The 12,944-nt window shown below is 36.4% G+C and overlaps 1 protein-coding gene across 1 annotated transcript in view; it reads right to left on the reverse strand.

The window, feature by feature from the left end:
• col24a1 (collagen type XXIV alpha 1 chain) overlaps positions 1-12,944 on the reverse strand; it is a 94,649-nt gene that overhangs the window by 56,502 nt on the left and 25,203 nt on the right. The window contains exons 5-11 of the mRNA XM_011474161.3: positions 12,074-12,127; positions 8,773-8,826; positions 7,446-7,499; positions 3,898-3,942; positions 3,409-3,462; positions 3,024-3,068; positions 716-769 (exon numbers count right to left, since the gene is read on the reverse strand). Coding sequence (XP_011472463.1) covers positions 716-769; positions 3,024-3,068; positions 3,409-3,462; positions 3,898-3,942; positions 7,446-7,499; positions 8,773-8,826; positions 12,074-12,127 — 360 coding nt within the window. The remainder of the gene's footprint in view (positions 1-715; positions 770-3,023; positions 3,069-3,408; positions 3,463-3,897; positions 3,943-7,445; positions 7,500-8,772; positions 8,827-12,073; positions 12,128-12,944) is intronic.

A 12,944-nucleotide genomic window follows, 5' to 3' on the forward strand; every position in this document is an offset into this window, starting at 1 on the left:
ATTCGAGATAACGTTTTTAGTGCACCAAGCTTTTTACCGGAGGAAAATTGTAACGACAAACTTCTCACTCTTAGTTAGGCTAATTGTAGGGTAGGTATTTTTTAACCCATTTATAATAATAAACACAAAATATCAGCAAAACATTGGTATTGATCATATTTGAATTAAAACGTTTTTTTAAAGGTATTTACGCCATTGAGGTTTTAGCTAATGAATTTACCAAAATACATCAGTTTTTACCAAGATGAACATATCACTATGCCTGCACCAGACCTCAATATGTTGGAATATGTGAAGGGACTTAGAAAAGTTTAATGTGATGTGGCAAACTTGGATTCCAACTACTTCCTTCTATTTAATAAATATTCTAAAGTGATCCACTTTTGGATCCTTTACAATTCTATGAAATTCTATATAATTATGCCTAAATCAAACATTTACATATTCTTAAGCAGACAGAAGCAGCTTTGCACAGTTATGCAACATTTTATAGTAGTAAATTGTTTATGCAATTAACGTAAACCGACTGATCCTAAAGCTGCTTTTTCTCTTTGTTAGAGCGTTTGGAATTGTGTTAATTGTTTAAACGGTCAAAGAGTTATTGCAGTTCAAAGAGCGTGTGTTATTATTTCCTGTCGCTGGCAACAGCTCCAGTACTAAAAGGTTAAACACGTAAATAACGTTAATAATAAAAAATAAAAAAATCATCACTCACTTTTTCCCCCTCCAGCCCAAGTGGTCCAGCAACGCCAGGAAGCCCTATGAAACCCTAAAACAGGGAGCGGGGTGGGGGTGGTGGTTAAGCTTATCAGACAACATTTACAAATCCTTTCCGAAAAATCTGAACACCCTTTCCCAGATGAGCGGGAAATATTTATAGAATATAGATTTAGGCCCACTCTTTAATTAATTTCAAGTTTTTATTTTTTAATTTTTACATACACTGGGGTTCTAGCACATGAAAGACATAAAAATAACATTTCTAAAAATTTGAATATTCTGGTGAAATCTGCCCAAATTTTGCATGGCATGAATGTTTTAAACTGAGTTTCAACAATAATAATCTACTAAACTCAAAGCACCTGCACAGGTTCCCCAGGTGGCATTCAAGTGGTTCAGTTAGTTTCAACTGCCTCAGTTCGGCTCATTATAGAAAGGACTTCAGTCTTGACAACCAGCTAGATGACCATCACTCCATAGTCTGGGTAAGCCACAAAAGTCTGTAGCTAAGGAGGCTGGCAGTTCACAGAGCACCATGTCTTAGCAGAAAAAGAAGAAGTCTAATGGAAGGGCAAAATGTGGCAGGAGAAGATGCAAAAGAGGCGACTGTGGGCTTCAGCGGATTATCAAAAGGACACAAAAGACTGGTGAGGAGAAGAACCCAAGATGCCTAAAGTCCAGTGTGAAATCTCCACACTCAGTCATCATTTGGGGTGCAATGTCCAGCTCTGGTGTTGGTACTTCAACAGTCTACCAGAAGGTTTTAAAGGATTTCATGATTCCTTTTGGTTAGGGTCGAGATGGAGAAACAGATTTCATCTTCCAGCAGGACCTAGACCCTGCCCATCCCGCCATAAGCACCAAAACCTGGTTTGATGCCCATGCCATCACAGTGCTTGACTGACCGACCAACTCGCCGGACCTAAATCCCACTGAAAATGTTTGGGGTATCATTGAGAGGAAAATGAGGGGCGCAAAACACAACAAAACAAAGAAAAGCTGATGGCAAGCATCAAGAAAATCTGGGCTAAGCAATGCCACAAGCTGAGTGCATCAATGCCATGGCGCATTATTATTATCATTTAAGGCAAAGGGATTTCCAAGCAAGCATTGAAAATGGACATTTCATTTTGAAAATACTTTAGTTTGATCAATCTCCGTTTTTACCTTTTTGCAAAAACTGAGAAGCACATGGTGATTTCTCCAGAGCTTCCTAATTTTCTGAAATCCTGTTTTTGTGAGTTTTTATGCTGGAAGCCCAATTTATGTAAAAGTAAACAAATAAATACTTGAAATAATTAATACACTTTTCCATGATATTCTAATTTTTCCAGAAAGGGCCTGTGTACCTTTATTGTCAAAGGCTCTCCAGAATTATATGGTAGGGGATGAGCACAATCACCACAATAAATGTTGTGGGTTCTTTTTTTATGTAATATTCTTAGATTTGTAGAAGCTCCCTTTCTAATAATTTTTTCTTCCATTTTGTTTTTTTAAACCCTTGTTTGTTCTGCCTTCCAGTCATGGGTCAACAGCTCTTACTCAGACAAAGTTCAAGTTCCAAACTTGCATCCAATTGTAATCTTTTACATGCACTATTCTCATCCTACTTTAAAGGGATTTTAATTAGAATTTATGAGTTTGGTGTTTTATTTTTAACTAACTGCTGTCTTAATTGTGTTTTTTCAGCTTTCCATAAGTTATAATGCTGGTAGTTTAGGTTTAAAAACAATCCCTTTCCCCCTAATAATAATAATCAATTTGCATTTTCATCTGGGTTGTGGTATGTGTCATTAGACCCCCCCTCACATTTTCTGAGGCACACTCTTGGATGTCAGCGTTATCGGAGCCCTGTCCGTCTTCAAGTCTCCTTTTCACCATGCCAGCCCCAGCATGACACAGTAATCCCATCCATCCTCATTTTCTGAGTCGCAACATAAAGACCTTTCTCTCATCAGCTCATTTGACCCCCTTCCCTCTGCTTTCATAATTCCTCCCCCATTTGTTACCCTTCTATCGTCTCCTCTTTCTTAAGTTCTCCTGTTTTGGGGCATTCCTCCCTGGGGGACCGAACCATAATGAGAGGAGCAAGTCAGCCTTCAATGGGAAAACTTAAAGTTGTACGAGTCCATGAAAGCAGACTATTATTAGTGTGTCAAAAATGCAAATCAGATTCTGATTCATCTTTGTGGAAAAAAGTAAAGAAGTTGAAGCCTGATATACTGTGTTTGAAAAAGGAAAATTAAAGCAGAAGTAATGAAGAAAAGAGTGCAAGACAAAAAAGGAGATCTTGTGTTACTCACACGGACGCCTTTAGGCCCGGGTCTACCTTGTGGCCCTGCTGAACCCTAAAAACAAACAATATTAACCCGTTATTAGATAATATGGATGCTCATTTATGTACATCCTTCTACAGTTGTAATGAATCAGCCTAATAGGGTTTCTTATTTAGTTTTCTTCTAGTTTAAAAAGACAAAACATTTCTTAAGTGTATACCAAAGAACAACAAAAAAAAGACAAAAATGCATGTTTTTTCTGTAAAGAAAAAGGAAAATAATGCATTTAAAAGGTAAATGCATGCACAATGTAACACAGGAGTAGGCCATGCACTGCAAAAAAAAATTGTTTTCTGTTCTGCAAAACAGATGAAGAATCTCAGAAGAGCCAATTTCTGTGTTTTCACTGCACCTGCCTGCCAGGGTAACCTGCAGCCCCAGCTTCCCCAGGAGGTCCCGGTGTGCCCTGTAGGGAAGAGGGGGTGAGCAGGAGGGAGGGGGAGGATGAATGAACAGTGAATAATCAGATTAGGTGGAGGGTTAAAGTGAAAGAGGAGAAACACAAACTTCTGCCGGAAATACCTGCAGGAATAAAACAAGCACTGTTCATTCAAGACAACTTTGCCTTCGAACTTTGGCTTTCTGCAAACCTCCACCCCACCATCTCCACTTTCAACTCAGTCTCCCCTTTGAATCCAGCTGGGAAAAGGCTCATTACTTTAACTTTTATGCAGAAAAGACAAAAAGAAAACAAAGGACTACAAATAACAAAGCAACATCCTTGAAGCAAAGCATTCAAGTTCTGCAGAAAAAAGAATCTTATTTGTATGTTCGGTTTCAGCCATGTTTGAATTGTGTTTCTAAGAAATGCTTAATCTGCAAAAAAAAAAAAGCTACTTACTTGTTCCCCTGGAAGTCCAGGTAAGCCTTGATAACCTTTAGGTCCCTTAAAATGAAAATAAAACAATTAAAGTCAGAATAGTTCAATCAAACATGAGAAATAAATAAACTAGAGCAATGTTGGAGTCCTGCAGGAGCCTCTAGAAGTCTATATTTATAGTGACTCCAATGAAATACTTAAGGGATAGATGAAGCTAGAGGTTGCTGTGCAGCAAATCTTATATTGATATAAAGAAAACCATTTATTTTTTAAATGTTTAATTCATAGCTTTTTTTAAAAATGCAGTAAAAAATCACATATTAACAAAATAATACTTCTTGTAAGTTTAAATCATTAAACGTGAGAAATAATTCAGAATATTGGGGTGGGGATGGCTGGGCGCTCTCCCTCCTTCTTTTCACGTTCCACCATCCATTTTAGAAGAACATAAACACTCACCTGAGCACAGGTGTTAGCTCACCTTTGCACTAACAGTTTGCATGGTTTAATGACTGAAATATTTCACACTAGTTGGTTTGAAGGCATAAGTATGCGTGTGAACACTATCTGTTTTGTGTACATGTCGACATTTTTGCAGCTAACATGTGTGTTGATAACATTTGAGTGTGTGTGTGGACAGGCCCCGCCCTTATTGTACTACATTTGAACCTTACCGTAACGATAAACAACCAGTAAACTTGTTGCTTTATGCTGCTTCATGGTCTTATCCCCCCTACCCTCCTATTATCACCCTCCTACCCCCCTCTCTCTCTAACATCCTTCCCTTTTCTTCCCTTCTTTCCTTTTCCGTCCGGTCCAACACCCAAGATTTTCAAACATGGTTGAAATTAATAAAGTTTGGCCTCAATTACAAAAGGGGTTTATTCAGACATACCTCTGGTTTGTATGAAGATTAATAACCTCTATTGTTAAAGTAAAATATGTCCAACACAAGAGGCCATCAGCTCTCATCTGTCTGCCTAGCTGTTGGACAGGACAAGTTAAAAAAAAAAAAAAAAAATATTCAGAATATTCATCACTGGGATCACCTGAGGCTCATCTGTTCTAATCTAATTATCTGCCACAACATAAACTTGTGTTTAACTGAATTATGAACGGAAAAGAAATGTAATAAAAAAGGCAAGAGCAAGAAAACACAAAAACAAAAAAATCCTACTTTCATCAGAAAAGATGGGAGAATGCAGAGTAAAGGGGATTTTTGGTTTACTGCACTTTCAAAACTTCATGGTCGACAAAACAAAATGTTACTGCATCTGCATGCTCCTTTCATCTGCTTTGCTTATTCACTGTCATCTCCTCAGATGCTACTGTTGACAGTTTAAAGGTCTGCTGGGATTATGTCTGCAGTTGCCAAGGAAAACAGACAGCACAAAAAAAGCCTTTTCCTGCTTTACAAGACTGTAAAAATAAAAGGCATGGCAAATTATCTCAAAAAATCTTGAACTGTATAATCACGTAGCCCTAAAATAGATATTAGAGTAATAGAGCATGTAAACAGAAAACCTCGCACCTCTCGTACGAGGTTTATGTTGAACAAAATCAGATATTTACTTCGTTCAGGGTTTGATTTTTTTACGTTCACACCAGCAACGCGTGTTCAAGCGGTCTGTGTTCAAAATGTACGCGTAGCTACACAAGTTTTTATGACCGTTTTTAAGCTCTTTTTTACAAAGCATGTGGGCACTGAACGCGCATTGCAAGTTGAACCAGGTGAACTTTGACCAATCTGGGACTTGGATTTGGTAGTAACTTATGGATGACGCCCCCCTTTAATTCACACAAGTGCCAATTGTTTGAAAATTGATCATGAAGGAGAAATGAATAACTGCACTTTGTGCCTGGTTGGAATCATATGACACCAAGTCTTTCATATATGGGAATAGATGTAAAAGAAAAAATCCTGGAGCAAGATTCGTGAGGTTTGCACCACTGACATTTCGCATCAAGCCTCTTCCAACTGTAGGTGGTGGACATGCACTAGTAAACAGTAGAAAAAGAATAAGAATACCTTCCCTGCTTGAACACCATGGGCTCAATGCGCATTTAAGATTGTGCGTTCTTGAACATGCATCACATGTCTGAGAAACAGAGCAGCTTGTCTGGTGTGTCCATAGCTTCAGAAGCTAATTTCTGCATAGGTCAGATCAAGAAGGCCAGTGAGAGAGCTTCTTGGGCAGCATCATGTCACACGCTTCCCGGGGAGTGACATATGAACCCTTGTTGTCAATAAAAATAAAGAAGGGAGCTCAGACCCGGAGCCAGTCATTTCCTTTGAAAATACCTGCCGGGCCACAGTTCATCTGCAGAGTTTATTAAGTTCAGCAACTGAAAACATTAGTCTGTCCTCATGAGAGGCAAGGTGAAGTCAGTTCTGACTACAGTTAGAGGCAACTCTGACAGCTGTGAGGACGCAGCCTTTCTCTATGGGAGTTGAGCTGAATTTACCAGTTCAGCACAGGGCAGGGATCACAGGGAATATTCCAACTATGACACCAAAAGATATATATATATATATATACTCTGTTGACTGTATGTAAAGTGACACTTATAAAAACACTGATGGAGTGACTGCACTGAAAGAAAATTTTCTGTCACGAAGAATCTAACATATGAGGAAAGTTAAGAAGGATAATGTCCGGAACTTTCTGCTCCCATCCTCTTTCACGAGACCTCTGATCTGAAGTTTAGGCAGAAAAAAACCACATCCTAAAAAAGTAAATAAATATATCTCACTGATAAATCTAAGCAAAAAACATATATTAACAAAATTGTCTTAGAATCTGCCCTCATTTTTTACTTCAAAAGTCTTTAAATGAGTGAAGAAGAAAAAAAACCTAAGAGAGTAATTTCAGTAAAAATTATTTTTTTGTTGTTTTTAACGTGCTCTTGTAGCATTTTTTCTCATGATGGAAAACATGTATCAAGAGAATTACAATTAAAATTGTATCTCTCAGTATTTCTTTATTCAAATTGCTGTGTATCAGGAGCCGGTGGAAAAATTCCACTTGTAGCTGTGAGTAGAAGCTACAATTGGCAGGTCACGAGCTCCCTGCTCTGCACCATTTTGATGCATTAGATGATCGGATCTTGTCTGATCTGATATCTGGTTCAAACCTGTATGGCTGGATAGTGCCGATATTGCACTCCATTTTTGTTGCACCAGTAATGTTAGGTTGGGGGACTGTAAGCTAATGGAAGAGTGTGTAAACATATGGATGATGGGATGTAGAGGCAGGGTTACTTTGCGCCAACAATAAAGAAGAATCCTTTCAATTTGTTTGCCACTGTGTGTTTAGGAATTTATAAACATATATATATATATATATATATATATATATATATATATATATATATATATATATATATATATATATATATATATATATATATATATATATATATATATATATATTTATAAACATATATATATATATATATATATATATATATATATATGTATATATATACTGTATATATGTTACATGTATAATATATGACAAGCATTTTCCTTTTGAAGAACATTCTAGTTTTTATGTTTTACATCTTACCACAAGTCCTGGAAATCCATCAGGTCCAGGAAGACCTGGTGGGCCTCTATCTCCCTGAATAAAAGGAAAGGTGAATAAAAATTACGAGAGAAAACACAAATATTTCATGTCAATGTTTGAAGGGGTAACATAAATATCATACATAAATATCCTCAGAAAACGAAAAATCATAAAAAGAACATGAAAAGCAAAGTGACGTTTCCACATTTATATTATTACATCAGAAAAACTGCTGAAATTCATCAAGAAAAAACATAAAACTTAAGAAGAGTTGAGTTAAATAGAGATCGGTTCATTCATTCCTTCATCTTCTGAACCCGTTTTGTCCCTTTCGGGGTCACGCGGCTGCCAGAGCCTATGCCGGCCACTCAGGGGTGAAGGCAGAGGACAATTTATATAACCAAAAATTAACATGCAAAAAGTAGATAAACATATATTTATATTGCATTAAATATCTTATGCCTCTACAATCACTTGCTTCAGATTGCTTTACTGCCTTCAGTCACGCAACCTGTGCAGACAGAAGCACTGACAAAAACAGCAGTCCTCTTGTTGCAGCAGCATGATTACATGCAGAAATGTAAAGCTTTGCTGTAGAGCTCAAAGGACGCTTTAAACTCCTAACATCCAGCGCAGAACTCTCCATATAAGCCTCGTCAGTTTTTTTATTCATAAACATTCATCCAAGCTCCAGGGAGAAACATGTCATAGATAAAATATGCTTTTAGCCATCAATGGTTACTACTTTAAAGAAAAGTTGTCATTGACAATGTATAAACCAACATTAAATTTTAGTTTACAAAACAGATTTGCTACCTTTAATGCAAATCCAGTGCACGACAAAGTAAAACATGACATTTATTCATGTTTTACTTAAGTATTTCATGTTTTAGCAAGAAACAAATAGAAAAGAAAAGCTTTGGATTATGATTATTTCTCCTATGATCATAGATAGGGTTGATATTTAAAAGGAAAAGCATGTAGTATGTAGAGTGTGAAGCAAAAACACTGACAAATCAGTGAAGAGGCATTTAAAGAAAGACAAAGCAGAACTCAATTCCGGTTGGAAAAAAAATAAAAATACTGAAAGCCAGACTTATAAGCTACCTTTTATTAAAAGTTTCATTGTGGAAACTTTATTCTAATTCCTTTGTCCTTTTATTTTTTAGTCTATTTGATGAAATACGCAATCATAAAAAGGAAAAGACTCTATAATAGTCTTTATATTTCTTAATTCACAAAATCAGACTAAAGATTATGACAGAAACATGTGCAGCATGAAAAATAAAAAGCTCATCTGACTGAGCCCAGACACAGATTTTTTTACCTTCCCTCCTGGTGGAGCCTGTCCTGGAGATAAACCGGGGTCTCCCTTTGAACCCTGAAAGACACACAGGTTTACCAAGTCAGAGAGATTTAGGTCTGTGTGAAGAGCACAAATTGGATAAGCCACTTCTGACTGTTTTGTTTCAAGCTGCTGACATGTTAAGTCAGGGTTTTTATTGAAGGCATTTTGTTTTTTATGCCGTGAATCTGAAGAATTATCCAAATTAGGGGGAAAAAACATGGAATAATCTAAAAATGTAAATCAGAATGGTATACTTTTAAATAGGTGAGCATTTTACAAACATCAATTTAAGAAAACTTAATGGGACAGGAAAAGAAATTGTGGAGCTTAAAGCATCAAACAATACCAATCTTACACTAGTTGGCAAAATGTTTAAACTGAGTCCTTGTGACATGTTTTGATCAAACGCCAACAAGCATACAGCACCAGCAGCTTTTAAACCGTTAAAAGGCTTGAAATCCTTGACTCATTCCATCTCTTTTTTTAATAGTGTGCACCTCGTTTGGCCTTTTTTTTAAGATTACTATTAATATTATTGGATTATAAGATTATACTACAAGAACCTGTCAAAGAAAATTAGGAATTGTGGCCTCAAACCTTAGATACTGAAATAAGAGAATTCAAAATGTCCTCTACTTCTCATTGTATTAGCTCTGGCGGAGTATGGCCATGTGTTAAACTAATCCAGAAAAATCTCAAACACTTAGTAGAACAAAGAAGTAAAATACCACCATTTTTCCCCCCGCAATACGGTTCCTTTAATGACGGTATAGAAAAAGTATTAAAAAATAAAAAGGAACAAAGCAAACCATAGGAAAAACAGACATGCAGGTTCTGGTTGCCAACAATATAAAGTTATTTTTATTCAAAATGTCCCCCTATTTTTTTCTTAAGGTTCTACATTGCAATTAAGACGTTTTTGCAAAAATTGGATTGATTGATCTGGAGAAAAAATGTATTTTTCCCATACAAAATGTTTGTTTCTCTTTCGTCTAAGAACAAAAACCTTCCCAATTTCCTCACTTAACAATCCAATGTGTTAAAGTGCAGATTATGCTGGTTTCCAAACTTTGGGAAATGTTGCAGTCTTTTTCTGACATAGTAAAATCCCTCAGGTGGTAGCTGACTTGTTTTTAACTCTCTGCTGGAACTCCACATTATCATATAGCAATACTGCATCGGATCACCCAGAAATTATAGCACTTAAAGCGAAAATTACACAAACCGGTGCCTTAAAGTCTTCAACCACTGATGAAACAACTCAAGCTACAGTTTACTGTTCTTTTGAAGATAGCTTTTTCCTTGCAACAATGATTATATTTTGATGATAGTTTTAACTACCATTCAGGGAAGCTTACAGAAGCCGAGGGTGAGCAGGAATCCTACAAAAGCCCAGAACCGGACATCCTCTGTGTTTAAAAAAACAATCAGCAGAGCATGAAACACACTAATGGGCTTCACTAATTTCCAGAAAAGCTTCGAAATGCCTTACATGTCAGCTAAGATCAGTGACCTGTTTTTATCCCAACAACCAAGCGTTTTTCAGCAAAAAATCCTTTTTCCAAACTGAGAAAATGCTTCTTCTTATCTCCAGGAAGCGTTTGAGGGGACGGTAATGACTCATAGACCGGTCACCGTGGAATTGCATTTGTGGGCGTTTAGGCTGAAGGAACACTCAGTCAGCAGGTGGTCCAAGTATTTCACAATTCACTGAACCTCTGCCAAACTGTGTTCAAGCACAGAACTTTATGTCCTATTTTAACCCGACATCTGAGAAGGTGTTAGCTTCATAAAAGGTTGCAGCTCAAAGAGTTGATCTTTCTGCTTTTTCCTGCTGCTTTTTTCTCCGGTAGCCACTCAGAAATGAAGTTACCACAAACATCTGTATGGGGCTACCCACATCCTTGCTTGATTGTGCTAATATGTCTGGTCCCATGCTGGAACTCCCTTTTTAATACAATCAGCACGGTGGAAAAAGAGCTGGGAGAAGCATAAAGATGCAATGTGGTGGAAGTTGAGGTAATAATCATCCTGGCGTAGAATTTGCAATTTAGCCAAACAACCAACCGTCTGTTTTTCCTGCTGCACCGCTACAATATATTGGCTCATTATCGTGATGCCTGGTCACATCTGGCTGTGTCGGGGTTAATGTGACTGGAACATGCTCCATAGAGAACTGCAAATCAATCAATAGGATTGGCGCTAATTTACAGTGTTAAAAATAAACTAAAATGCAGGAAATAATATTTCGGGGGAAATTAAAAGTAATCCAGAGCTTCTGGAGAGGTTCAGCAACTTGTTTCTACACAACAAATCAAGAGAAATATAAATAGAGAAATGTAAATAGAACTCAATGAGACAACAGGTTATACTTAGAGGAAATAAAAGAACCAAACTAACATCTTTCAATAAAAAATGTTTTACAATACTTAAATAAGACACAAACGGAAAAAAGTGTGAACAAACTGTATTTTAGTTACGCTTGACAGCCATGTTTTAAGGTGAGGCAGCCATGCTTGTTTTTTATTTCAAGACTGTTGGGTGTCTTTGACTTTTTGTAGCCCATGTTTGAAATTTTTTGTTGTTGTTTCTTTTTTGTTGTTGTCATTTTTTTTAATGTTTTCTAATTCATTTTTTCTAATCTTCTTCTAATTTTAAAAGAAAGCCTAAATAAAGGCAAAAAAAACTTTGTGAATACTGGTTTCTGATTTTCAGAGCTGGATCCACAGCTTTGGCTTTTCTATATTTTTAATGTCTTCATCTTTAAACTCAAAGTACAACTTTACAACAGAGTTTGTAAATAGATTAAAGACTAATTTCATAAAGTAAGACTCAGATTTTCAGTCATTTTTAGGATGATACTGAAAAGAATGTGGTTTAGTGATAAACAAGCCACAGGTGGATCACAATAGACATAAAAGAATGTACCAGTAAGACAAAAGAGGTAAAGCCAAACATTCCTTTAGATTAAGTCCCAAATCCTCTGAAGTGAATAAATCTTCCTGGACTGTAAGCGCCATCATTTTGGTGCCAGAAAAAATATTCTGAATTCCCCCAATTTAACATAAAACACTTTAAATAAACTTGTTTTTTTCTGCTCATTGACATTTATAGGTATTGTCATACTGGCAATACCTTTTATGGAAATGAGCTTGTGTTCAAGAGGGTAAGATTCATAATATCATTACAAATTGAAGACTGAATGATTACATTTTAAAAATATGGTTGTTTCTTAGTTTAATTTTTAGTCTTTGTGTTTGTTTTGCAGTATGCTGCTCACCTTGAGCCCGGTGGGTCCAGGTGGTCCTGGGTTTCCAGGTGGACCAGGGGGACCCTGGAAAGAAAGAAAGAAACAATAGGCACCAAATCTAAACACTGACCTCATTCAGTATCTCGTGAGCCAAGAGATGACTTATCATCAGATTTGTTCCACTAAGCACTTTCAAAAACATCCTTGTGATGTAGACATGAAACATCGTTACATGTTGCTTTGGGCATATTTGTTCCAGCACATTTAATCATGTGGAGTTGCAAACAACTTATTGTTCTTTATTACAAAAAAGATAACTTTACTTCTGTCCAAATGTTTTACTGGATTGACCTGCCTCTCCTCTAATCCTCAAATTGGGGGTTCAGATCTAGTCCTGTATTGTGTGCTTGAGCAAAACAAATTAATTCATTAATTCCTGGTGTAAAATCAAATCTGCTGATCTCTTCGGATAAAGCATCTGCAAATGTAGTGTACTGCTTATTGTGACATTTTCAAATTTGAGAAGTTCAAACGAACTCTGTGGAGCATTTTGATTCTATTAAATGCAGAAAAGATGGTTAAAATAAATCACTTATAAATAAATTAAATTTGGCAAAAATTGCAACATTACAAATATCATATTCAAATGTAGAGTACCTGTAATTAGGAGTGATTCTTTTAAACTTAATATTTTCTGTTTAAAAGGTAAAAATGGTTTCAATCTGAAAAGATTTAAAAAACAACAATTTATTATTCTTTCTAAAAAGTGAAGAACAATTTAAACACTAGTCCTTCATCACCTTTTAGTAAATACAAACACTTAACTCGACTTGTTAAGGATGCTAATATTTAGCTCATGGGAAATGTGAGCAAACTTTTGCTTGATAGGTCTGGAGCAAGT

The sequence above is a fragment of the Oryzias latipes genome, chromosome 4 (genome assembly GCF_002234675.1).
Source record: "Oryzias latipes chromosome 4, ASM223467v1".
Classification (NCBI taxonomy): Eukaryota; Metazoa; Chordata; class Actinopteri; order Beloniformes; family Adrianichthyidae; genus Oryzias; species Oryzias latipes.